General features: G+C 40.7%; 2 protein-coding genes across 13 annotated transcripts in view; one reads left to right on the top strand and one right to left on the bottom strand.

Moving 5' to 3' along the window:
* esr2b (estrogen receptor 2b) overlaps positions 1-27,396 on the top strand; it is a 443,098-nt gene that overhangs the window by 88,107 nt on the left and 327,595 nt on the right. The window lies entirely within an intron of this gene.
* syne2b (spectrin repeat containing, nuclear envelope 2b) overlaps positions 1-27,396 on the bottom strand; it is a 187,408-nt gene that overhangs the window by 37,531 nt on the left and 122,481 nt on the right. For 10 of the 12 annotated variants that reach the window (XM_049481038.1, XM_049481040.1, XM_049481044.1 and 7 more), the window contains 19 exons: positions 26,622-26,831; positions 26,219-26,317; positions 23,687-23,806; positions 22,615-22,815; positions 21,778-21,936; positions 21,244-21,375; positions 20,480-20,709; positions 20,183-20,315; positions 18,545-19,111; positions 17,258-17,407; positions 15,118-15,288; positions 14,601-14,756; positions 14,311-14,460; positions 12,802-12,972; positions 12,545-12,678; positions 10,951-11,155; positions 9,421-9,603; positions 8,259-8,378; positions 7,946-8,146 (listed from right to left, as the gene is read on the bottom strand). In XM_049481038.1, coding sequence (XP_049336995.1) covers positions 7,961-8,146; positions 8,259-8,378; positions 9,421-9,603; positions 10,951-11,155; positions 12,545-12,678; positions 12,802-12,972; positions 14,311-14,460; positions 14,601-14,756; positions 15,118-15,288; positions 17,258-17,407; positions 18,545-19,111; positions 20,183-20,315; positions 20,480-20,709; positions 21,244-21,375; positions 21,778-21,936; positions 22,615-22,815; positions 23,687-23,806; positions 26,219-26,317; positions 26,622-26,831 — 3,477 coding nt within the window. In that variant the 3' untranslated portion in view covers positions 7,946-7,960. Of the gene's footprint in view, positions 1-2,266; positions 2,381-5,144; positions 5,340-6,384; positions 6,617-6,903; positions 6,999-7,106; positions 7,255-7,945; positions 8,147-8,258; positions 8,379-9,420; positions 9,604-10,950; positions 11,156-12,544; positions 12,679-12,801; positions 12,973-14,310; positions 14,461-14,600; positions 14,757-15,117; positions 15,289-17,257; positions 17,408-18,544; positions 19,112-20,182; positions 20,316-20,479; positions 20,710-21,243; positions 21,376-21,777; positions 21,937-22,614; positions 22,816-23,686; positions 23,807-26,218; positions 26,318-26,621; positions 26,832-27,396 lie in introns of those variants that run through there. The other 2 variants (XM_049481047.1, XM_049481041.1) reach the window with 2 other exon arrangements.

Genomic DNA, 27,396 nt, shown 5'->3' with positions numbered 1-27,396 from the left:
ATTGATGCGCATTTAGGTTTATGCCTGTGTGAAACCAAACCAAACAGAGGAAGAAACGCTCAAATACACAACTGATCCGGACCATAGAAACCAACTACAGGTGTATCACACCTGTAGTTGGTTTCTATGGTCCGGATCAGTTTATGAGTTTGTGTATTTGGAGCTTTAATTACGTTTTATCATTTAAACCGAGCCAATTTAACTGGGTTTAAATGATAAAACATAAGCAGTCATTCAGAGTGGTGTTAAAAAACACTCCTATGCCAAAAGTCATGAGACAGCAGTATGTCAACTGATTTTAACGTGTTAACTCAGGAGACAACTGGGGAGTGCTCACACCTATAGAAGTTGTGAGGTGTTTTCTTGTGAGCAATGCTCAACTCTGGCAGCCTGCTTAAGACAACATGATGTTATTTAGTTAGTTATTGTGACTGGCAGCATCTGGCTAGAATTGTCTAAACAGATTAGCAACTCTGGCAGAAATCACACAAACCAAAGTCAGTACAGGAGGCCCCACGCCCATATCCCACAGATCATTGCAGCACACTTTAACTCATGGGACGCGGCAAAATTATTGGGATATGGTCTTAATATGCACATTTAAAGAAGCACTAGGTAGGATTTCCTTGATTTTTGATCTTTTTAAAGAAGTAAAATTACAGCTTGAAACTCACTGCAGCGCTGCATTGAGGTGTAATAGGAGGAATAGCGGTGCTCTCGTGTCTGTGCTGGAGCTCCTCTGAGCTCAAACCAGACTCTGTAAGTTTTCCGAGGCGGCCGCGACCGACGCTCGCGAGAACTGCGACCTGCTTTCCGACCTTTAGTTCTAACAGTTCTACAAGGACTACTGGTTCATTCTTTACTAACTAACATACAGACACTCTGGCAGAAGCTGGAAAGAGACCGAATATGTCTGTGAAAGCCAGAAAACGAGAAAGAGAAACTAATCCGTCTGAAACATTTATTACACTCTACAACTGTAGGGGGAGCCCACGAGCACAAAATCTCAATCCTACCTAGTGGAGCTTTAAAGAGGAATTCATGCAGAGTTCCCCAAAAACGATAAATGTAGTATACAAAAATCAGTAGGCATGTGTAGGTTCAATGCATACCTGTCAAGTTTTAGATTTAAAAATAAGGGATATTTTCCTCTGTACGCTTAAAGCTGTCCCACCAGCCCAACGAAGGTTCAGTATCCTTTACATTTTAAAACAGGTTTACAAAAAATCTAAAATAACCACAAGTGAACCACTTACACACTACAGTTAGATTATAAGAATCTGAAATGTTGTGGACATTCCTACATATGTCATTCTTTTAATACAGCCAAATTAAAAATCCTTTTCTTTAAAAAAAAAAAAAATAAGATTTCATGTCTTTTTTGTAATAAATGCACTCTTTTATATGATATATTTTTTATTTATTTAATGGATTTAAAATTGAACAAAGGGTGCACAAATTCTGCAAAATGACTGTTGGTGACCTAAACATAGTATTATGAGCTTTTACTAAAAGGACATGGACCAGATATATTCCATCAGTAAAAATTAGTCCTAAGGGGCCTACACAATAATTTTTAATTAATACTTCTTTCTTTTGATCACTCCACCCCTGATCAGTTCAGTTAATGTCGGTCCTCTCCACATTTCTAGTTAAACTGAGTCACAAGCTGTAATTTTTTTTATTTTAAAAGGTTTAATCTATGTGTTTTATTTTGGAGACGAGTATTTTTAAGCAGCTATCAGAAAAATCTCATCACAGTTCCCATGATTAGCCTATACCGTTACCTTTCTTTTAGAAAAATCGCTGCATGTATGTTTTAACATCAGCAGCTCCAACTAGCTGCCTGAACTCACAGCGAGGAGGGCGGGGCTTCCCCACACTGACCCACCTTTGCAAGCTGATTGGCTGTTTCTCCTGAAAGGCGGGACTTTCTCCTTGAACCGGCTCCACGATTGGTTAAGAGACACAGAGCGGTCAGTGCCATGTCTCCTCAATAATATATATATTTTTTATTTTAATAAAATACGGGAAATTTACGGGAAAATACTAATACGGGAGGACGGCGGGAAAGAGGAGTAAAATACGGTAGTTTCCCGGCCAAAACAGGAGACTTGACAGGTATGGTTCAATGTAGTGATTGGATAGTAAATAAACTGTAGAACAAATGAGTAAATATTCAGTTCTTGCAGCTAGAAATTAATTACAGACATTAATACAATAATTAAAATAAGGATTCATGGTTTAACTGTAATAAAAGTAGCACCTTAATAAACTGATGCTCGTCCTCCATCTCTTGGATTGGCAGGTTTAATCTGGCCTTCAGTTCTTCCAGACGTTGAGCATGGCTGGCTAGTCCCGCTACACAGCTCTCCCAGTTCTGAAAGACAAAAGTTCAGCATGGTTTAGGCATGGTTATGATTATCGTGATAAATACAGTAATATCAGGATATTATAAGCACATAATAATCAATTAGGTAAGCAGAGTAAAAAAACAGTCGCCATGAGCAGGATGTGATTTGACCGAGGCAAAAAAGGACGAATGGTGGTAATATCTTGAAAACTGTAACTTCATGGGATGTTCTAGGGCCACCATACAATTTTTTTAATGTCAGATGTTTGTGAAGGTTAAACAAGTTTTTAATAGTCTGCTATCTAATTTGTATATGTGTTTACTCATTGTTTTAAAATCTTATATAAATATTAATCTACAATGTAGTAAATAATACAAATAAAGAACAAATATGAATAAGAATGTGTGTCCAAGATTTTGACTGGTATTGTAAATACAGCTCTGGAAAAAAATTAAGAGACCACTTCAGTTTCTGAATCATTCAAGATTTAGCTATTAATAAGTATACGTTTGAGTAAAATGAACATTGTTGTTTCATTCTATAAACAACAAACAACATTTCTCATTTTTTTAGAAAATGAGAAATGGCTAAAATAACAAAAAGATGCGGATCTTTCAGTTCTCAAATAATGCAAAGAAAACAAGTTTTAAGAGTTCAGAAATCAATTTTTTAATTACAGTTTCCATGCATCTTGGCATGTTTTCTTCCACCAGTCTTACACACTGCTTTTCAAGCAGTTCAAAATTCAAGCAGTCCAGTTTGGTTTGATGGCTTGTGATCAAGATTATTCCAGAGCTTTTTAATTTGGCATTTTTTTCCCAGAGCTGTATGAGTATTAGTATATAAGTTCAAATGTAAAGTTTGAGGGAGGAGGGTAAATAAACCTTGTTATTTGGTCAGGGACCCATTTGTACATTGCATCCTGTGATATATCTGTGATATCAGTGTGGCGATATTGTGATGAAGATTATCCACTGACTTGCAGGCCTGCTGCACCCGCAAGGGATCAGGGCTATAGCCCGTCTGAGAGCAGTGAAAGTGAGCTGCAATACAGACAGATTGACCTGAGATTTACCTGCCAACCAGAACACTGGCCAGACCAGATTAACACACACACACACATGTGGTGTGAAGCTCAAACTAAACAATAATGATCCAGCTTTGACCAGTTGTTTTCACAGAGGCAGGAATGTAGGTCAGTGGGCTAAACGAGACCATGCATCTCTCTCTCTCTCTCTCTCTCTCTCTCTCTCATTTACTCACTCACTCTCTCTCTTGCCCTTTAATCATGATTTTTCTGCTCAAACCTGTCCAGCACACTCTGCCTCTCTCTCTCTCTCTCTCTCTCTCTCTCTCTCTCTCTCAATTCAATGGCTTTATTAGCATGACTGTTTTTGAAAGCAAAACTGGACATATAGTAAGACATCATTGAAAGAAGCAAGGACAATAATAACAACAATAATAACAATAGTTATGTTAACAACAATAATAGTAACACTACTAATAAACAACAATAATAACAAAAATAATAACAATAGTTATAATAACAACAGTAATAGTAACACTAGTAATAAACAACAATAATAACAACAATAATAATAGTTAGTATAATTAGAGTAGTTAGAATAATCAAGTATAATAATACATTGTGATTTATTGGGGAGTTACTCACTGTCTTTCAGGCAGTGGCATGTTGCCACATATTTGGCAGCAAGAGGTGCTGTTTTACCTTCACCAAGGAATATTTTTCCTAATTCAGATTCGCTCAGTTTTTGGGTGAAATTATTATACTAATAAGGATGTATTTTGTACAGTATAGAAGAAAGTGCAGCTCTGTCTGGACCTCTCTCTCTCTCTCTCTCTCGGTCTGTCACTTTCTAATCAAGTTCAGTCTTTATTGAGTTATTAAATAATGTTGCATGTATCATAGCATGTAATGTTTTTATTTGTTGTAACACTAGCTCAAAAGAAAAATGGTCTCTTTTGAATTCATTGCACTGTACCGAGCCAATTAGGGATGACTAAAGCAATTCCTTTTAACATGGAGGACAAGCTGATATTAGCAGTGCCTATTTCCAGAATTAACAACTACTGATATTATTATTTAACTTTAATAATTACTGTAGATTAAACAATACATGTTTAAATAATCTTCCATCAACTCATTTTACTCACAAATACAGTTTCTGAATTGAGTATAGAAGCTGAAGTTCAGAGTGAAATGCTGAGGCCATGTCTGAGACCTGCGGGGTTTTTAGTCCTAGTTGTTTAATATTTTGTAATAATTTTGTTTATTTGGGGGAGGTAGGGTCAATGACCCAGTGTTCCCTCTCCAAATTCAGAACCTGTGAATTATACAGTGTGTCTTGTAAGTTCATAATAACAACAGTTGGACTCAGACAGCTGAGTTTTTCTCCAGAGTTGAGAGTGAAACTCCGTGGCGGTGTCTGAGACCTGCAGGGGTCAGCGTCTGTGTTACTGCATGATTACAATAAATCTCCACATTCAGCTACTGGAAACCTCAATCCCCTTACTGACCCCCGCAGGGCTGGGCTGGACAGTGGGCAGATTAGCCCTAATCTATTACAGCCAGTCGGTGGACAAACTGCAGAAACTGCTCAGTCATATTACAGCATAGCACCACCGTCTGGGAGGAGAGGTCAGTACAGCAGGAGTGAGGGTCACTGAAGAGACACCACTCACCCAAAACTGCTCTCTCTCTCTTTCTCTCTCTCTCTCTCTCTCTCCTTCTTTCTCTCTCTCTCTTCCTATCCCTCTCTTGTTGCTCACCTTTATGATGTCAGCAGTGAGGGTCCTCCTCTTTTCCAGTGTGCACTGGGAGCTCTCCCAGTCGTCCTGCAGGGCGGCGAGGTCGGTCTGCAGCTGGACCTGAGTGACCTCATCACTCACAGAGAAGAGCTGGCGGCCTACGTCCAGTAGCAGCAGGTAGCAGGACACTGACCTGCAGAACAGCAGCTGAGCACGCTGCAGTGAGAGAGAGATAGAGAGAGAGCATGAAAGAAAAAGAGAAAGAGAGAGAAAATAAGAGAGATATAGAGAGAGAGAAAGACAGAGTGAGCAAGAGAGAGAAAATGACAGAACCGTGAATGACAGACAGTGAAAGAGAAAACATAAAAGAGATAGAGGGAGAGTGACAGACAGTTAGAGAAAAATAGAAAAGAGAGGGAGAGAGAAAGTGAGAAAGCAAGAGAGACATAAAGCAAGAGATAATGAAAGAAGGAAGATAATAGAGAGAGCATGAGAGAGTGAGAGACAGTGTGAGAAAGAGAGGAAGAGACAGTGAAAGAGAGTATAGGAGGAAGTGCCAAAGCAAGAGAGAGTACAACACAGAGTGAGAGGAGGAGAAAGAGCAAGAGATAGACAGTGAAAGAGGGAGTATAAAAGAGAAAGAACAAGAGAGAGTGAGAGAGAGAGAGAAAGAGACAGTTAAAGAGAGAGAGCATAAGAGAGAGTACGAGAGCACGAGAGAGTACAAGACAGAGTGAGACAAGAAGAGAGAGAGTGAAAGAGAGTGCGAGAGCAAGAGGCCGTACGAGACACAACGAGAGAAAGAGAGAGAGAAAGAGATAGACAGTGAAAGAGAGAGTGTAAGAGAGAAAGAGCCCGAGAGAGTGAGAGAAAGAGCAAAAGACAGTGAAAGAGGGAGTGTAAGAGAGTGCAAGAGCAAGAGAGCGTACGAGAAAGAATGAGAGAAAGAGAGAGAGCAAGAGATAGACAGTGAAAGAGAGAGTGTAAGAGAGAAAGAGCCCGAGAGAGTGAGAGAAAGAGCAAAAGACAGTGAAAGAGGGAGAGCATAACAAAGAGAGAGCACAAGAGAGAGTATGAGAGAGTGTAAGAGAGAGAGTCCGAGAGAGTGAGAAAAAAGGAAGAGAGAGACAAAGAGTGAGAGAGACCATGAAAGAAAGAAAGAGAGGGAAAGTTTTTTGTTACTATTCAGTCTCATGTCTCACCATTATGTATATGTATTATTTAAATATATGTACAGATAATCAGAAACAGGCAGATTCACCTTCATGTCCTGTAGAGAGAGGCGGAGCTGCAGGATGTTGTAGTGTGTGGGTCCCGCTGGTGGCAGGAGTGTGTGAGTGTGTGTGAGCAGTTTGCGGAGTTTGCGCAGTGTGTGTGTGTACAGGTGCCAGTGCTGTACCAGCCCCTCCACTAGGGAGCGCCGCTGAGCAGCTCTCTGCACCGCACCCTGCCAGTGTTCCCTCAGCTGAGCCAACTTCAGCAGGAAATCACTCCTGAGAATAAACACACACACACACACACACACACACACACACACACCATAAACACTACAACTCTCACAACACATTTGATTTTGAATAACTGCCGATACCTAGTCCCAACTCAATTCTTTGGCAGTGCATAATAATATAAACAAATAATGCCTTACAATGTGCATCTAATAAAGTGACTAATGATATTGGCTACTTTAAAGTAACTGATATGAGTGCTATCTGTGTGTTTTCTAGTAAATCTGAAAGCAGAAGTTGAACAATATAAATATAATATAAAATATACTTGCCTATCATCCACCTCGTCTCTGTGTAATAGGAGCAGAGCCTCAGTGATGACTGAGTGCAGAATCTGATGACCTAAAGACAACTCAGCCTGGAAACGCTGAGAGAGAGAGAGAGAGAGAGAGAGAGAGAGACAATGAGTATAGAATAGTTTGGAGACCACAGACAGCAGTGTGTGTGTGTGTGTGCGTGTGTGTGTGTGATGTACCTGGTGTGTGCGGAGCTGCTGTCGGAGCTGAGGGTACGTGGGTGAGATTTCTACAGCCAGGTTGTCCTCCATCCTCTGCAGAAACACCATCCAGCTCTCACACCGCTGCTCAAAATCCTGCTGCTGGAGAGAGGATGCCTGCAGCTCACTGTACATACACACACACACACACACAATGTACAACATTTTTTGGAAAAAATTAAGAGACCACTTCAGTTTCTGAATCAGTTTCTCTGAATTTGCTATTTATAGGTTTATGTTTGAGTAAAATGAACATTGTTGTTTTCTTCTATAAAATACAGACAACATTTCTCTCAAATTCCAAATAAAAATATAGTCATTTAGAGCATTTATTTGCAGAAAATGAGAAATATTTGAAATAACAAAAATATGCAGAACATTCAGACCTCAAATAATGCGAAGAAAATGAGTTCATATTCATAAATTTTTAAGAGTTCAGAAATCAATATTTGGTGCAACAACCCTGGTTGTTAATCACAGTTTTCATGCATCTTGGCATGTTCTCCTCCACCAGTCTTACACACTGCTTTTGAAAAACATTATGCCTTTACTCCTGGTGCAAAAAATCAAGCAGTTCAGCTTGGTATGATGGCTTGTGATCATCCATCTTCCTCCAAATAGGGCTATTCACTGTATACCAACTGTATACCTGTTCTCAAACACTTTATTAAGTGGCAAGAAATTCAAGTCATTAACTCTTGATGAGTTCAGCACAGCTGTTAACTGAAAGCCTGAATTCCAGGCGACTCTACCTCATAAAGCTGACTGAGAAAATACAGCCAAGATGTGCAAATATAAAATATATTCTGATTTGTTTAGCACTATTTTGTTCACTAAATAATTCCATTTGTATGGAACTCTTGCCTGCATTTCTCCTGAGCATGAGCGGAGGCCTGAGCCCACTGCTTGTTCAGGTTCTGTAACCGGTGGGTCGTGGTGTCACTGAGGGTCAGCCTGTAGCTCAGTCCATTGAGGAGCTCAAGATCAGCAGAGTGAGAGCTCAACTCCAGCAAACCCGACTGTGGCGAACAGAGACATCAATGCTGTTTAATACCAGAGAGTAAATCATGCAGGTACAGTATGGTGTTTCTAATAAAGTGGCCAGTGAGTGAGAGTGAGTGTGCATTATACCTTAGTGATATCTGTGTGTTGAGTATCAGCGTGTTCACTTTGGTTATTCCTCCAGTCTTCTAACTGAGCTTCCAGTGAATCCAGCAGCTGCTCAAATTCCTGAAGCTGTTTGAGATCCTCCTGAAATCAATACATTAATATCAGATAGCTGTTGTGTACAGACAGAAGTATTGGGACACCTATTCCTTCATTGTTTCTTCCCAAATCAATGGTATTAAAAAAATTAGGGTTTATCCTGCTCTTGTTAAAGCAACTGTCTCTACACTAGTAAGGAACACTAGTAAGGAACAGGGGTGTCGCCATGTTTTCAGTCTAATTCCCCAGGTCTCACCACTGGATGGTGGTGGGGGAGTAATTAAAAGCTAAGCTTTAGTTCAGTAAACTTAGATTTCAAGATTTCGACTAAGGCTGGGTGCAGCAGCATTAGCAGATAACCACTAGCGCTAGCCATGGTAAGCGACTAATGCCACCCGACAGTGGTAACCCATATTATTATATGATATTAGCTAGCGGTTTGTTCCACATAGCTTGTTTTAACACAGTAAATGCGCTGACTACAGTCTAATAATAATCACCTCTGAATGGCAAAAGAGCTAGCGCTTAGCGTGGTTAGCAGGTAATGCTAATACTGCTCCAGCAGTGGTAGCTGGGGTTAGCAGCAGGCTACAGTCCGATATACTCGCCTCTGAATAGCGAAAGATCTAGTGCTTAGCACGCTTAGTGGCTAATGCTAATACTGCTCCAATAAACTGAAACTCCTGTATGACACTGTAATTTTGTGGAGTAGCTTTACTGCTCCTTACAACCTGACTGGTAGAATTCATACATTAGCATTTAGCATTAGCATTGGATTATTAGACCCCTGAGAATTTTGGGGAAAATTTTATAATTTTTCGTGTGCTTTATAGTGTAAAAAATACAGAATTCTATTAACAGTACTTCTCAACAGGAACTAAACAAGCTGTGTATTTGTGTGCATTTGCGTATTTGTGTCAGCAATTGGTGCAACTTACAGTAGGTAAATGTATTTATCAAAAGGGGTGTCTACAAACATTCGGACACATAGTATGCAATATTAAACTTCTAGTCCAACTCAAAACTGGACTTTAGCCTGACCTTTACTTTAAAACTTAAAAACTCATGTGTGGTGACTATTTCTTACTTTAATTTCTCCAAGCTTTACGTTCAGGGCCTCCTCAAGCTGGAGACAACCACGCGTCAAGAGTCGACACTCAGACTGGACAAACGCCGCTGCGCCAGGCTCCATCTGACCAACCAGATCTTTGGAGGCTTCATGCACTAGGTCCAGGTCAGTTTGGAGACTGTTAGTCTTCTTTAGCAACTCCTGAAGAAGAGATAAACACTGCGGTCATTTTTTTTTTTTTTTAACAGAGACATTTTTTTTTTTTTCTAATTTTTCCCATTTTCTCCCCAATTTACACAACCCACTCATTAGGACTCCCCCTATCACTAGTAATGCCCCAACACACCAGGAGAATGAAGACCAACACATGCTTCCTCCGATACATGTGAAGTCAGCCACCGCTTCAGCTCACACCGCTTCGGTACATCAGCTCACAGACGCCCTGTGCTGCAGACATCACCCTATGAGTGATGTGGGGAGAGAGCGCCATCTACCCACCCGGAGGGAGCAGGGCCAATTTTGCTCCCTCTGAGCGCCGGCAGCTTGATGGCAAAGCTGCATGAGCTGGGGTTCGAACCTGCGACCTCCCGCTCGTAGTGGCAGCGCTGGACCACTCGGCGCCCCAACAGAGACGTTTAATGTGTGAGATGTTCTAATATGTAGACTATCTATTAATTCCAACAATACTTTCAGTAGGGAGGTGGGCTGGGTGTGTTGTTGCTAAGTGGTTGCTCTGGGATACCATGTGAGTTCTATAGGGTCGATATGTGCTATGCTGTTGTTGGGTAGTTATACTTACCTTCCTGTTTCCAAGGACTGCTATGCTATGGCTAAGAAGTTACTAAAGTAACCTATTTGATTTTAATGGGATTTCTACAGCAGGTGGTTTCTGAACTGTCCTAAGCGGTTGCTATACTGTTGCTAAGTAGTCGCCATGCTGTCACATGTGGTTGCAATGCTGCTCCTAAACAGTTGCTATGGCATCCCATGTGATTTATATTCATTTTCAAGTGGCTGCTATGCTGTTTTCAGGTAGTTGCCATACTGTTGCTATGGTATCCCAGGTGGTTACTACCTTGTTATAAGGTTATGTCCCAGGTGGCACTGCTATGTAAGCTCTTGGGCAGCTCCAAGAGGATTTGCTCTGACATCACATACAATATGGCCACTATGGAGTTACTAGGGAGTTCCTACATTATTCCAAATGATTAATATGTTCTTGCTAAGCAGTTGCTATGGTAACCCATGTGATTTCTATAGGATTTGTAAGCAATTCCTAGAAATAATATGGATATATTGTTCCAAGTGGTTGCTATGCTGCTAATAGGTTCTTGCTATGCTGTGAATCCAAGTGATTGCTAGTTTTGCTAAGCGGTTGCTAAGGTATCTCAGGCAGTTTTGTGTGTGTTTGCTGTAAGACTGATAGGTGGGTAGGGGTAGGGTGCTTCTAACTAGTTACTATGCCATATCTGATTGTTGCTAGGTGGATTATATGCTATGCTATTGTATGTGTTGTATGTGCCTGTGTTCAGCAGTGTGTGCACTCACATGTAGCTGCTGTACACAGGCTGAGAGTGTGTCAATGTTGCTCTCAGGTTCAGATGCAGTGTGTGACAGCGAGGAGAACTGCTCTCTGTACAGCTGGAGCTTCTGGGTACAGGGTTCTGACAGAGCTGAGAACTGTCTCCAGGCTTCCAGAAGGGTGTGTGACTGCAGAGAGGTGTGTGTGAGATTCTGCTTCACTTCGAACCAGCTGGAAGAGATAGAGGAAGAAAGTAAATTAGCTTTATGCTCCATTTACTAGAAGATACAGACAAAATCGTTCCTAAGTCAGTACACTCCTCACATGTCTGGAAATATATTATAAAAGCTTGTTTAGCAGTAAAGATTTACCGTCCTCTGAAAATAACTCATCACACAGCCATTAATATCTAAACCATGTCTAAACATGTCCATATTGTGTCCATATTTTGTGTGAAAACCATTATTTTATAGAACTGCCATAACCTTCTTGGGCAAGGATTTCACCAAGGCTACACAGCACTAGTTGGAGAGCAACATCCTCAGAGAGTTCTTTGCCATGAAGTGGCATAAAGAATATCCAGAGGCCAGTATGAGAGAATTGTTTGCAAAATACCAAATTTAACAGGCAAATATAACTTGAGTAAAAAGCAGTTTTTAAATCATATTTTTGTTTACTAAGAAAAAAAATAAAATTAATCTAGCCCTGTGTGAAAAAAAATGCCCCTAAACCAAATAATAATTTCTTGCAGAATTGTTTTAATTCAGACACATTAGAGTTTGTTTTTAGCATAAATGTTGTGCTTGAGATCATGCCACAGCATCTCAATCACACTTTAATTAGGCCACTCCAAAACCTTCATTCATTCAAAGGTCATTTAAAGGTTGAGCTGCTGTTATGCTTTGGATCACTGTCCTGCTGCAGAACCCAAGCTTGAGGTCACAAACACATGACCAGATATTCTCCCCCTTAGGATTTTCTGGTAGAAAGCAGAATTCAAGGTTAATGTTTCAAAGAATTCAAAGGTGCGTTAATTACAACAAGCCGTACAAGACCGGAAGCAGCAAAGCAGCCCCAGACCATCAACACTACCACCACCATGTTTTACATTCAGTATGATGGTCTTTTTTCTGAAATTACCTTTTGTGACTTTCTGGATGAGTTGTCCATGCCCTTTTGGAGTAATTTGGGTATTTGTGAATAATAGCTCTCACTGTGGTCCGCTAGAGTGACTTAGCAATTTTTTCCAGACTGATAGATGTCAATGAGTTAGTTTGAGATCTTTTATCTGCTTCATGTTGTCAGACAGGTTCTAATTAAGTGATTTATTGATGATTGTGCAGGTCTGGCACGGATGGTTGTAGTTAGTGAAAATGAACTCAGCTTTCCAGAAAATGATCATTTAAAAAGTGCTTTTATGATTTATTCAGGTCCTGTTAGTCTGATATTAAAGTTATTTTTGGTAAACTGAAAAATGTAAGCATGACAAAAAAGCAACAACAAACACATTTGTATATCACTGGTCCATAAACACAAGCTCAGTGTTTCCAATAAAGAGGCCAACAATATTTTTAGCCTATTCTATAATGAGTCAGGATGTACAACATGTTGTAAACCAACCGTGCTTTGTCTTTTTTCTGCTGCTCCGATAATAACTGGGAGGTGCCTGTGTGGATCCCACCAGTGATTGAGGACAAAGTATGATCTAGCTCCTCCCACTGCCTGTCAATCTCCTCAGCTTCAGCTTGCAGTGTCTAATTAGAGATAGTAAACCATGGAGGAAAAATTAATACAGAAGGTTATTGCCCTGGAATAATACTAATCATACTAATCAAGGAAAGTCACTCTTTAGAACATGAGCAAATGATTGACAGCACCTGTAGCTTATCACTGCTTTTCTCCAGAGCTGTGACGGAGGTGTGGGGGACACGGCAATGCTCCAGTGATTGGGAGACCCTCAGGGTTCTGAGATCTGCTAGACTCCTCCCACTGTCAAACTGAGACCACAGGCTGCACACCTGCTTCAGATCCTGCTTCAGAGTGTTGTTCTGACAAGAAAAAAACAGAGAAAAATAGCAGTAAAGTATCTTAAACTCCAAAAGATGCACACATCAGCATTTACATCATCTCCATAACATCATCTGATGTGCATTTGCAGTAAATACTGAATAATTCACAGTAATTATTAAATCGTTTATTTTCATTATATTTAATAATTCATAAGAATTACAATTTAATTAATAATACTATGAATACAAACTTTGTGGTAATAGTAAGAAATTGTAGGTACTAAGAATTAATAAGAAAAATATACAATAGTTAACTAATTATTTATACCACATGAAAAACTCATCATAATAACTAAATAATTCATAGTAGGTACTAGGGATGTGACGAGACTTATATCTCACAAGATAAGACGAGACACAGAATTTGGTTCATCAAGAACGAGACAAGACATTCATGCGTGTTGCCAGATTGACATACAGAGGCAAGTGAAGACGAGTCTTACTCTGCAGCTGATCAGTGAATATATACATGCCTGTTCAGCAGAAAAATAGCTAGCCTGCCGGTTACCACTGTTTGCATGCTGTGGGCTATACCTGGCAACCCTGAGTGTGAGTTTGAAGGCTACATCCCACACAGATTACTGTGACATAACACAAAGTTCAAATAAGAAAATACTGTCCGAAGCTTTGGTGTAAAGAGCTGCCGGAGCCTAAACTCAGCATTTCTCTAATATCTGATGACACATCCAATATAATCATTTAGCAATATATATATATATATATATATATATATATATATATATATATTTATTATATATACACTTTATCCTATGAAGTGAAATACAGAAGAGCACGTAAGTACTGCAGCTGTTTTTACCAAATCCAATGTAATCTTGTGAGATCTAGTAGATTGGGTGGCACGGTGGCATAGTGGTTAGCACGTTTGCCTCCTGGTCCTGGGTTCAAGTCCCTATCTCGGTGGAGTTTCCATATTCTCCCTGTTTCTGCGTGGGTTTCCTTCGGGGACTTGGTTTCTTCCCACAATCCAAAAAAACATGGACATCAGATAAATTGGCTATTCTAAATTGCCCAGAGAATAGGATACTCTAAAAATGCCCTGGTGTGTGAATGAATACACAGATATGGACTGGCACTCTGTGCTGGGTCAACTCCAGTGCCTGATTGGATGGTGGTTTCCGGTTCTGCTGCTTTTCACTGGTGTGTGTTGAGTGTAGAATGTAATTGCAAGTGTCCTTGAGTGGCAAAAAAACACTATATAATAAAAAAATAAGTAAGATGCTGAATATTTTTTTGATTAATAAGTTATTCATAATGGAGACTGAAAAAAATCATTGTCCAGCTGAAGCTCATAGGTACCTGTTGAGCCAGTTCCGCTAATGACTGGTCGACACTCTGAATCTGTCTGCTGAAGTCTGAATCCCTCTGCTCTTCTTCATCACCACTCAGCCTCCTCTTCCTCAGCTCTCTCAGCTCAGCAGACCGAGTCTTCAGCTTGTCCTCCAGTTCCTGCGACAGGAAACATTACAGAAAACAATGCACACAGAAGAGCTGATAATGTACATTACTGACAATGTACGTTACCATTTAATTTTTCAGCCAATTTTTAATTCATTATTTTTTGACATGCTCACAAATCACAGTCTAACCTCACACTCCTTCAGGCCACTTTCTGCCACGGAGCAGCTGACAGGCCTCCTAGCCAATCGCATCCACTCCTCACGACCTTTGACCCACAGCTGCAGCAGCTGCAGTTTGCCTTCTCTGTCTGCACACTCCCTCAACTTCTGCTCAGTCTGCTGCAACTGCAAACACAACAGGAAGTTTAATTTCAGAAAAAAAAAAAAAAAAAAACATTGTGCTGAACATAAAACACAGTGGTGGTAGTGTGATGGACAACTTGCTGGAACCAGTAATTCTGTTGTTTAACAGGAAATCCTGAAGGAGAATGTCTGTCTATTAATTTGTGACCTAAAGCTCAGGTGTACTTGGGTTCTGCAGCAGGACAATGATTTTCAATGATCTTCATTTATGCCACTTTTTAAACTTTTTTTTAACTATCAATCTGGCAGGGATTCACTATATTGTGTTCAATTTTTTACTATAACTGGACCAATAGAAATGCTTAAAAAATGTAAATTAAGATTTTGGTGTGTCTGATCTTACCTGTATGTTGATTTGAAATTGTACTGTGAGCCAGCGGAAGTTGAGCTCCCCCAGCTGCTCGGCGAAGGCGGTGTGCTTGTATCTGTGTGAGTCGGGGTTAGTCTGCTTCAGCACAGAGTGGTTCAGGAAGTCCACTGAACACTGCTCACACTCCTGCTCTCTCCTAAGCAACTACACCACCCAAAACAAACACAGAGAAGGACATAAAAGACACAGAGTTACAATTAATACACTCACTGGATTCATGGTCATGCTGAGGCTGTGGACTGAAGCTGTGGGCTAAGGCAGTCCAAAAACATGGAGATCAGATGAAAAGTGTACGTTCTAAACTGTCCTCAGTTTCCGATACAGTGCTCCAGGTGAGGGGTTGTTTCTGGTTGAGAGTATGCTGTTTGTGATTGGGTGTTGCTTATCCCCGATGTGAGTGTGGATGAGTGTTGAGTGTAAAAAAGTGATTATAAAGCATCCTTGGATTTCTAGAAAGGCACTATATAAGTGTAACCTCATTCATTTATTCATTCCCAGCCAGTTGCAGGTCACTGTAAGTGGAAAATTAACTGTAGTTTTGTTTTTCAATAGTGCACACAATGTACAAACATGGTACTTGAGACGTAATGATAAATGATCACAATATGTAATTTAAGCACCAACCCACTGTTTTTCCAAACTCTACACACAATTATCACAAACAACATAGTGTTATTTAAAACTCTAAAGTTAATAACCCTACTATGCACACTGACTCATCACATGATCATAACACCTGCCACACAGGTTTACAATTACTGTATTTATGTAACAAAAAGGCCCTCTGTGCTATTTGGTGCATTATCAATAAATGTCTATTTTCTGATGAATTGTCATACATAAGGCGCACAGGACTATAAGGCGCATTAAGTGACACTAGTAAGGATGCCTACATCGAAGTGAGCAAGGGTGTCACTATGTTTCCCTTCTAATGGGAAGGCTGGGGGGAAGCACCAAACAAAACTAAGTAAACAAAACTGTAATAAATAAAAAATAAATAAATAAATAAATAAATAATGTGCTAATCTACGCAGATTTATATACTGACTAAGGGTGCGTTCTCAGTAAAGTTTCTCCAGCACTAAGGGTGGGTGCAGCAACATTAGCATTAGCCGCTCGATAGCGCTAAACTGAGGAACCATGAGTGCTCCAGTAACCCAGGGTGCTATCAGCAAGTTGTTTGTGCAAAGTAGCTTGTTTTAAGGCAACAAACGCACAAACTACAGCCCAATATACTCACCTCTATATGGCGAAAAAGCTAGCGCTGCAGCTAGCGGATAATGCTAATGATGCTGCACCCAGCCTTAGTGCTGAAAAAGCTTCACTAATGACCCTTATAATGCTAGACTACATTTTAAGAAGAGATAACATTGTTTTGAATGTAAAGTTTCATATTGCAGGAGAATTGAGGTCTTTTTCCCATTGAGTGTGTGTGTTTTTTGATATTTTTTTATTGTGTGCAGAGAGTATGAAGTATGCTTTTGGAAAATGTGTGTAAACCATAGACTGTATATAGCTGGACAGAGCATCTTCTCTTAAAAGTGAAGCCACCACAGGTCGGGCGCCCCCTGCTGTTCGGTTTCAGAAAGCTGTGTAACTCCACCCATTCCCGTAGGTTTCAATGGCAAAACAGACAACTTTCAATCACGTTTTTTCTAATATACTGTAATTCTACCTCCTTTATTTAAATACAGCAGCTAGTGTAACCTCTGCTTATACTGTCAAATTTTTATATCCCCACAGAATTTGTTTTTTAGAAGGTTATTCAGCTCTATTCAAAAAAAGGTGTGGTTATTGTAAAAGGGCTGGTTATGGGCGGGACCAATGACAGAACGTCAGCTCTGCTCCGCCCCGCTCTGCAGCCTGTGACCGCGAGGCAGCTCTCAGGGACGGGGTTATTTAAATGAGTAGCTGTCTCACCACAGTTTTTCTCCCTCCTCTGGTCTCTACTGCGCATGAATCAGGTGTCAGGATCGGCAACATGGCGGAAGATTTTGGCTTCATTTTCATTGAATGAATGGGAACGGAGACACGGCGTCCATCTTTTTTTACAGTCTCTGGTGTAAACCCTCAAGAAAAACTGTTAAACAGTATTTGATGATTAATGAAATACCTTGTAAGTGTTGAGGAGTGTTCTGAGCTGAGCTGTGGTGCTGGAGGAGCGGGCAGCTCTCTCGGCCTTGTCCAGCCTGCGTCCGGCAGCACTGATCCAGCCACTCACACGGGTCAACAGGTCCTGAGGGCTCAACCTGTCCATCACACACTAAGAAAAAAAAAAATCATATGATAGAATTAGAGTGGGTTCATCATTCATCATTCATCCAGAAACTGACCACTCAAAGTATGTATTTGATTAATTTATTTTTTCCTACGCTGTAAATGAATACTAAAGTCATCCGGACTATGAAGGAACACATAAGGAATCATGTAGTAACTTAAAAGTGTTAAATAAATCAAAAATACTTGTCTGCCCTTGTCTGGGGTGCTGTTAATTTGAGGTTTCTGAGGCTAATAACAATGATTAGCTTATCCTGTACAAAAGAGGTAACTCTTGGTTTGCAGTCCTGTTTTTCATGGTTATTTTACTACACTTAAGGATAGTTATTTTTCAAAGTTCTTAAAATTTTCTGGACTGACTTGTATGGTTGCAGGAAAATATCAATATATTGAAGTATTGTGATATTATGTTTTGTAAACTGTAGCAATACTCAATCACAGTATTAACGTTTAATTCTTAAATTCAATAGAATTATTAGTCACAGACAGTGTTTTAATTTGAGTTGTTGAGGTGTAAACCAGGAACATCATAAAACAAATTAGAATAGTATTCTGACTGGAATAAAAACTCATTTGTTTTATGATGTCCCTGTTTTAATTATAGAGGTGGGCAATAGGACAATATTATGACAAAACTGAAAGCAGAAGCCTTTCTGAGTGGAGAAGTGATAAAATATTATATTTAATGGTATCAGTGTGCTGGAACCACCATCCCTGCTAAGCCTAATATATTCATTCTAAAAACTGGGGTGTCGGGTCGCTTTTCGAGGGAGTTCTTCTGGCCACGTCACGCGTCTTTATGTACTTACGTCACACGTACAGCCTCTAAAAGAGGATCCGGCTCAGTTTTACTGAATGTGAGCAGCTGGTGGAGCAATGGAGACTTCAGAAGGGGCAACCCAGAGCTCAGTAGCTCATTCACTCATGGTAAAACCAAAGAAATGAAGGAGTGAAATTTCTCTCTCTGACTGAACATAACCTGGAATCGGATTTATCCGCTCTAAAAGAAGACCGCATCACACCTGCCCAGTTTAAAATGATTCTTCTTCTTAGTTCACACTAACATAACTTGTATCACCAGGTTCTTGTCAATACACAGCCCTAGTGTTCTGCTGTATCTTACCTGATGTAGTTGTTGCTGTGCAGCTGGAACACCTGAGTAGATCTCCATCCAGCCCAGTTCTACCTGAGTGAGCTGACCCTGCAGTGACAGCAGGACAGGAGACAGTGCAGTGGGGCTGGAAATTGATTGGACAGGAGTATCTCCACCCACTGACCCTTTAAAGGAATGTGAGAAAGTCCTACAGGCCTGAGAAACACTGGAGGAACTAATGCTGTCCCCTGCTGGAGTATGTATGGGAGATTTATCGTGGACCACATCTTTAGATCCAGGAGACAGATCCATTTCCTGGGAACTGAGAGCTGTTTTGGTAGTGGAGGAAGTGGGTGCATCATTTTCTGTGACTGTTTCCATCACAGAAACTACATCAGGGTTGGTATTACTCTTGTTAATGGCACCAGTGCCATTCTCTTTTGACTGAAGGTCATCATTTAAGAGTCCAGTGTCCAAGGAATCATCAGCTAGCCCATGTGTTTGTTGTTCTCTTTCACTCAGCTGTATTATTGCTGTTCCAGAGCTGATCACTGAGGCCTTCAAAGCTGATTTCACTTCCAGTTCCTTACTTAGCTCCTGTTAAGAACATGGATATAACAAATTAGCCTTCTGACACACCTCTTTTTTTTATAAAATAATTTCAATTCTTTTCCTTTTTCTCCCCAATTTAGCTCAGCCAACTACCCAGCCCACTCACTAGGACTCCCCCTATCACTAGTAATGCCCAACACACCAGGAGGGTGAAGACTAGCACACGCTTCCTCCGATACATGTGAAGCCAGCCACCGCTTCTTTTTTCGAGCTGCCGCTGATGCAGCATTGCCGAGCAGCCAGCGCACTTGGAGAAAAAAAGCAACAACTTGGTTCTGATACATCAGCTCACAGACGCCCTGTGCTGAGGACATCACCCTAGGAGTGAGCGCCGGCAGCTTGATGGCAAAGCTGCATGAGCGGGGGTTCGAACCTGCGACCTCCCGCTCATAGTGGCAGTGCTTTAGCCCACTGGACCTATCGGCGCCCCTTGACACACCTCTTTTTATTCGGTGTGTTTTCTTTCTTTTAATGATTTTATACATTGTAAATTTAATACTGAAGACTATATTAAAGCTATACAGGGACAAGTGAAATGACTCTGTAAAAATGTGTTAAACAAACCAGAATATCTTTTATACTTTAGAACATTTATCTTTGAGGACAGATCTGCACACATAGATTTACTCAGTGTCTTCATGAAGTAGAGTCACCTGGAATAATTTTGTAATATAATGTAATGTAATGTAATCGTCCTATGTCATTAGGTAGAATCAGGTCAAGACATCACTAATATCAACTGTTAAACCTGGTGGTGGCAGCATCATGCCTTGAGGCTATTTTTTTCTGCCAGTGAAATAGACACATTTCTCAAAGTGGATAAAAAAATGATGAAGAACTACCTCAAAAGACAACAATACATAAGCTGCTCATTAAGTATTACTTCAGGTGTCATCTATGTGCTGGAAATGCACCATAGAAGACATTACCAACCACAGTGGACAGGGCAGTGGGGGGGCATCTGGTATCTAGTTTCCACGGAACATGGCAAAAGTGATGGGACACAAGTCTGTCCCATGAAATGATCTACAATAAATAAATCTAAAATAAACTCACTATAAACTCCTTGTAGTGCAACAGAGCTTTGTCTGTGTCGGTTTTAGGTGAGGTCATGTGACCGGTCCAATTGTGCAGGTGTTCCTTGGCTTTGTCCATCCACTTACACAGGGATGCCGAATCACAATGGTACCTGAAAAAAAAATATATATATATATTTTTAGAAACATTTATTCTATTTTAATAACTGATCAAAAACAGCACTTTTAAACGTATAAACAATGATGTATTCCTCATGAAAAAAAAAACAAAAAAACATGACATTATTTATTTTATTTATTTATTTATTTTTTTTACCTGTCCCATAGTTTCTTCATCTGGTGGGCGGAGTCTTGTCCGTGCTCTAGCTTGCTCTGGAGGGCAGCCAGTCTCTGCTTCAGCCTCAAGGCAGATACTTCTACTTTGTGCATTATCTGAGATGACACGCCCACACATGGTTCAGCCACACCCCCTTTCTGTACTCTGGTCCCCTGATCCAAGACCAGACTGATTTGCGCTCTGTTCTTCTCCAGGACGGCCTGCAAATTCTGATGGGAAGAATATCAGTGGGTTGGTATAAGGTTGCTAGCCAATTATTATGGTATTTCTAGGTGATTTATATGATTGATGGTTTGATAGGTGGTTACTAGATGAGTTCTATAGTGTAGGCCAATTTCTATTATATCCTGGGTGGTTGCTAGGGTGTTGCTGGGTGGTGGATCAGCAATTGCTATGGTATTCCAGGCAGTTTCTAAAATGTTTCTAGGTAGTTTTTCAGCAGTTGCAATGGCATTAATTAGTGGTTGCTAGGGTGTTGCTAGGTAGTTGATCAACAGTTTATAAGTTATAGTAGGTTGTTACTGTGGTGTTAAGATAAGATAATCCTTTATTTGGCTGGGGTGTTGCAATGCATGTACAGTACTATGGTATTTTACATGGGGCGCTTTGGTGTTGCTTAGTGGTTGCCAGGGTGTTGCTACAAGATTGCTAGGCAGTCCCCATAATATCCTAGGTGTTTGCTATGGGGTGCAGCCTACTGTAATTTAATGACTTAACCACACTTTATGTATATAGGACAATACCTCATAAGAAGACAGGCACTCCTGTAGCTTCTCCTCTGTTTGCTCTCCCAGGTGTATCTTAGAAAGTTGAGTCTCTAGATCTTGTAGGAGCTTCTCTAACCAGGCCTGGTTCTCCTCCCACTGTGTCCAGACCTTTAACATACCCCACACATCACAAAACATGAAACTGAACAGTGAACAGCTGGTGTGCATAGATACTGCTGAACATGTTCCAGTCTGGTTATATGCTACTGTAGGTATCTATGGGGAGGGCCCATAGAAAGCATAGAAGAAGCATGGAAGAAGATGTCATGGTCAGACAAGGTAAAGATTTTTAGAGATAAGGAATTAAACTTTAAGAACACTGTACCAGCTGTTAAGCATGGTGGTGGGAGCATCAAGTGCTAGAGCTGTTTGGGACTGGTACAGTGCATAAGGGAGATTGAATAGTGAAAATGAAGGACTATAACTGTATTATGACCCTTATGTTAGTTTAAGTTCATAAGTTAACTTCTTTTTCTACACTACTTTCAAATTCCCTGAGGTGTCTCCTACCTTCAGAGCAGCTAGCAGTGCAGTCACAGTGTCCAGAGCCTGTTGCTGTATGATGTCCACCTGCTGTTCCAGTTCTGCTACTGCAGGCCTCTTGTCTTGCATCCGGCCACTCAGCTGCTGTAGAGACCGCAGACGGGCGTCCAGAGACAGAAAGAACGTCTACAAACACAGAGAGGAACAGTGATAAAGAAAAGTGGTCTATCTACAGTGAAGAAAATAAGTATTCCAACACCCTGTGACTTTGCAAGTTCTCCCACTTAGAAATCATGGAGGGGTCTGACATTTTTATCATAGGTGCATGTCCACTGTAAGAGACATAATCTAAAAAAAAAATCTAAACAAAAATTGTTTGTTACTGCTGCAAATAAGTATTTGAACACCTATAAAAATAAATGTTAATATTTGGTATAGTAGCATTTGATTGCATTTACAGAGGTCAAACGTTTTCTGTAGTTTTTCATCAGGTTTGCACCAAACACTGCAGCAGGGATTTTGGCCCATTCCTCAACATAAATCTTCTCCAGATCAGCTGGTTTCTGAGCTGTCGCTGAGAAACACGAAGTTTGAGATCCCTCCAAAATTGTTCTATAGGGTTTATGTCTGGAGACTGGCTAGGGCTCTCCAGAACCTTGATATGCTTCTGTGTGCTTTGGGTCATTGTCATGTTAGAAGACCCAGTGTGGGGTGGAAAGGTGCAGCTGTCTTTATGCAGCTAATGACCTCAAACAGGTGGACTGATTGAACAACATCTTCACAGCAGTGGTCATGATATGATGCAGAATCATCAGTTCAGAATTTTAAGTGTTTTTTGTGAAGTGTGTGTGTGTGCTTGTTTACCGAGTGATTGTTGATGTGTGTTTGGAGTTGTTGTGTGTTGTCCAGCTTGAGGTTTGCAGAGCGGGTCAATTTTTCTTTGGCGATTTCCAGCAGATCCTGCAGACTCTTCATCAGCCACTCACACTGTTGCTGCTGCTCCAGCCTGAACTGCACATCAGCACTGTGCTCCCTCACACCACACCACACACTGTCCAACAGGTTCTAGACACACAAACACAGAAAATGTAGCTGTGTAAAGCTAACCGTATTTTTTGCACTATAAGGCGCACATTACTATTCCAAACGCCTTTAATTTTCAGAAACAACGTCAGTGCGCCTTATGTAGCAGTAAAGCCAAAGGAGTTTCAGCAAAGTTTCTCCAGCACCAAGACTGGAGCAGTGTTAGCATTAGCCGCTAACCGCAGTGCTAACTCTTTCGCTGTTCAAACCCCTGCTGCTAACCCCGACTAGCACTGCTGGATCAGCATTAGCATGAGCCGCTAACTGCGCTACGCACTAGCTCTTTTGAAGTTTAGAGGCAAGTATATTGTACTGTAGTCTGCGTGTTTACCATGTTAAAACAAGCTACGTGGGACGCACCGCTAGCTAATATCTGGCTTAGTGGCACACTCAGGGATCCTCAGTGCAGTGCTGTTGGGTAGCATTGGCCGCTAATCTAGGCAAGCACTAGCGGTTAGCTGATAATGCTAATGCTGCTGCACCCAGCCTTAGTGGAAATTTAGATATCTAAGCTAACTGTAAATAAACAAAAGCCCTTTACTCATCCAAATAAACAGTTTTCAGGAGAGAAACCTGTGTAGATTAACATCCAGTGCTCGTCTGACTTTAAAAAAAAAAAATATATTTTTTTTTTAAGGAATTAAAAAAAAAGCTTTGTTTTGTTTCTTTAACTTAGCTTAGCTTTACAGGTCTCGCCTGCTGAACTGGAAGGAAAACATGGCGACACCCCTGATCCTTACCAGTGTCGCATAATGCGCCTTATATATAATACAATGCACCTTATAGTGAGAAATGTATGTTAATACAGCACTTCATGACATTCAATGACACAAAGTCAGGATCACACACTGACCTCTAACGTGTTGATCTCCAGAGTGAGCACTGATGATCGCCCCTCACTCTCTGTTTCCTCTCTCAGCTCCTCCAGCTCTCTGTCCTTCTGCTGAAGCTCCTGTTGTAGCTCAACCACAGCCTGCTCACACAAACCCAGGGACCATAACCAGGTCCACATCAGACCATCATCCTTTTAATTCATTTTATAGACAGTGAAACAGCTAAAGAACCCCTTACAAACACTAATAAACATACAGTGTGTGTGTGTCTGTACGTTTTTGTGCACTTTAGTTATTTTAACGCAGTTAGAAGATAATATGAAGGTTCATGCTTGAATGCACTGATAACAACAGATGCAGCTGCAACAGTACGCAGTAAACAGTGCATGGAAACGCTCAGCATGCACAACCAAACACTGTTCAGGGTCAATCTGACCACTTTCCAAAACAGAGGAGCCATTCCCTACTGAAAATAAAAAAGTAGATTAAATATATTAAGCCAGGGGTGTCCAAACTACGGCCCGCGGGCCATTTACGGCCCGTTTCCTTTTTTGGAGCGGCCCGCAAGGTATTTTAGAAATAGAATGAAAGTTGGCCCGCTATTCAGCAGGTTTTTATAATGTGAGATTCAAAGTTTGAATGCTAGGTGTCAGAAACGGGCCAAAGAATCTAAAAGCGGAGAGGGTGCGCAGTTCTAGCGCAGAAAAACGGGCCAAAGAGTCTAAAAGCGGAGAGAGTGCGCATTTCTAGGGCAGAAAAACAGGACAAAGAGTCTAAAAGCGGAGAGAGTGCGCATTTCTAGCGCAGAAAATCCGGCCAAAGAGTCTGAAAACGGAGAGAGTGTGCATTTCTAGTGCAGAAAAATCCGGCCAAAGAGTCTGAAAGCGGAGAGAGTGCGCATTTCTAGCGCAGAAAAACGGGGAAAAAGAGTCTTAAAGCGGAGAGAGTGCGCATTTCTAGCGCAGAAAATGGGCCAAAGAGTCTAAAAGCAGGAAAAATGTATTATTTAAAGTGGTATATTTCATTATTTGTTTTATTACAGAGTGTGGCCCGTGACTTCAAATATATTTCTCCTTCTGGCCCCCAACAAAAAAAGTTTGGACACCCCTGTATTAAGCATTATTATGCTATAGTGCACTATAGCGTTTTTGTACCCACATTATTAATCAGTATATGTAAAGAAGTGATGTCAAATTCGAATCTCGGATTTAAACTGAATCGATTCATTTGATTCACAGTGTTTTGATACACTGCTTAGAAGTCTGTATCAAAACAAAAAAATCCATGACTTTCAAAACAGGTTCCATTAAATCACACTGTTTGGAAAATTTAAATTTTTTTGTGCATTTTGTTTTCAAGAAAGTGCAGACAGCTGATCTGAGATCAGAAAGTTCAGTCTCAAAATGTTTCTAAATGATATGAGTTGAAAAATCTGATCTCGGGTCTCACTGCCACACCTCCATACACTTTAGGTATAGTTAGACTGTAGCCTGCTGCTAATACCCGGCTAGCACTGCTAAAGCAGTATTAGCATTAGCTGCTAACTATCCTAAGTGCTCGCTCTTTCACCTCGCCTTTTCACCCTAGCGCCGTCGGGTGGCATTAGCCACTAATCGCGGCTAGCACTAGCTGCTGCACCCAGCCTTAGTGGAAATCTGTGAATCTTACTACTGTAAATAAAAGGAAGTGCTTTACTCACCAAAATAAACAGTTTTTTAAGAATTACAGTTTTGTTTACTTAACTGAGTTTAGCTTTACAGGTGGCAAGAAAAACATGGCAACACCCCTGTTCCTTACTAGTGTTGCATAATGTGGCTTAGTGCTTTTTATGTATGAAAATAGACCAGAAAATAGACCTTTATTGATAGTGTACCTTATAATCTGGTGCGCCTTATAGTGTGAAAAATACGGTAAAAGTATTTTATGGGAGGAATAGAAATCCAAAAACCCCCCAAACAAGAACTGAAAGACTCTTAGGCTGCAAGTGGTTAACAAGCTGAGATACTCACCAATGACGTACTGACCAAACACTTCCTTTTGCACTAATATTGTGCATCACTTGCCAGTTTTGAAACAGTTCTCTTAGTAGTGATCTCAATTTAGAAAAAAAAAAAAATACAGCAGAAACCAGGCAGCAGTCTTAGCACAACACCAGTTCAGATTATATACAGCTCAAGGGCAGGCAAATGTGTCTCATCAAAATAACTCGTGGCTTTCTTCTATCCAAAAAATTACCTAAACAAATATTTTTTTTTGTTAAGAACAGAAAGCCCAACTAGAGAAGGTCACACAGCCTGTAGCCCACGCCATGTTCTTCAGGGCACATATATCTGTTTCACTTCCTAAAACTGGCCAGGCTATACACAGCAGTGACACACAAGCATTAGCTAGCTTTACTGACCTCAGACTCACCAAACAGCATCTAAACCTGCAATCCAACCCGAGCCAGCCTTCAGTATATCAGTGCAGTTACACAGTAGGTTTATTAATATGTTACAATCTGAAACTGCTTTCCCCCTATACCTGTGCATGTGAGACAGATAAGTGATTACCTTTAGCTGAGTCTGAAGGTCACATCCAGATTCTCCCTGAGTGGTTGAGTTGGCCGAGATGTTAGCGAGTAATGAAGCATGCATGTTTTTAATCTTCCTCTGCAGGGTTTAAAAAACACAAGCCTTTAATAAATGTTATTATTTTAGATATCAACAGGTTTATTAGACAATTACAACATTCACTCACTGATTTTTCGAATAAAGTTGCCAGTGAGTGAAAGTACATTAGTTTGTTTTACTACAGGGCTAAAACAATAAGGAAGGGGAAGTTTTAAGTTTAAAGTTTTTAGGGGATATTTTGAGGACGGACAATGTTAATGTAAAACATGCTGTTTTTAATGTGTTGTTTAAGTGACTCATTAAATGAACATGCATTAAAGTAAATGCGGGCTGTATGACTGACCTGATGGTGGATTGTACGTTCCAGCTGCTCCTGGAGCTGCTTCTGCTTCTCAGAGAGCATGTTCTGGAGCTCACACACACGCTTCTGCAGCAGATCCACACATTCACACACTGCTCCTGCTGCTGCTGAGCCTGGACCTAAAGACCTCACGAGCTCCGAGCCTTGAAACGACAACTCAGAGCCTAATGAGCTCAGCTCTGCAGAGAGATCCTACACACAGAGAACACATGGAGAAAGAGTTCACGCAGACAGTTAATTGGATGGATGGATGGATGGATGGATGGATGAACGGATGTGTGAGTGCATGGGTGAATGTTAAATAGAAATAAGGAGATGGATGGATGGATGGATCACTGGGTGTCTTATTAAATACAAATAAGGAAATGGGCAGAGGCTGGATGAATAGATGGACTGATGGATGGATAAGTTTATGTATGCATAGATGAAGGAAGGGATGAATGGATGGATGGATGATGGATGGATGAATGCATGGAGGTCTAAGTGGATGGGTGAGTGTTAAATTTAAACAAGGAAATGGGTAAAGATGGATGATAGATAGGGTCGATGGATGGATGGACAGGTGGGTTTGTTGAGTGGGTTTATGTATGGATGGATGGATGGATGGATTGATAGAAGGGTGGATGGATGGGTGGTTGGATGGATGGTTGGATACATGGGTGAATAATACAAATAAGAAAATGGGTAAAGATGGATGGATGAAAAGAGGGGGTAGAAGGATGAATGTATAGGTGGGTGAGTGAGTGGGTTTATGTAT

The sequence above is a fragment of the Astyanax mexicanus genome, chromosome 7 (genome assembly GCF_023375975.1).
Source record: "Astyanax mexicanus isolate ESR-SI-001 chromosome 7, AstMex3_surface, whole genome shotgun sequence".
Classification (NCBI taxonomy): domain Eukaryota; kingdom Metazoa; phylum Chordata; class Actinopteri; order Characiformes; family Acestrorhamphidae; genus Astyanax; species Astyanax mexicanus.
The sequence above is the reverse complement of the archived record's forward strand: the minus strand, read 5'-3'. Positions and strand labels throughout refer to the sequence as shown.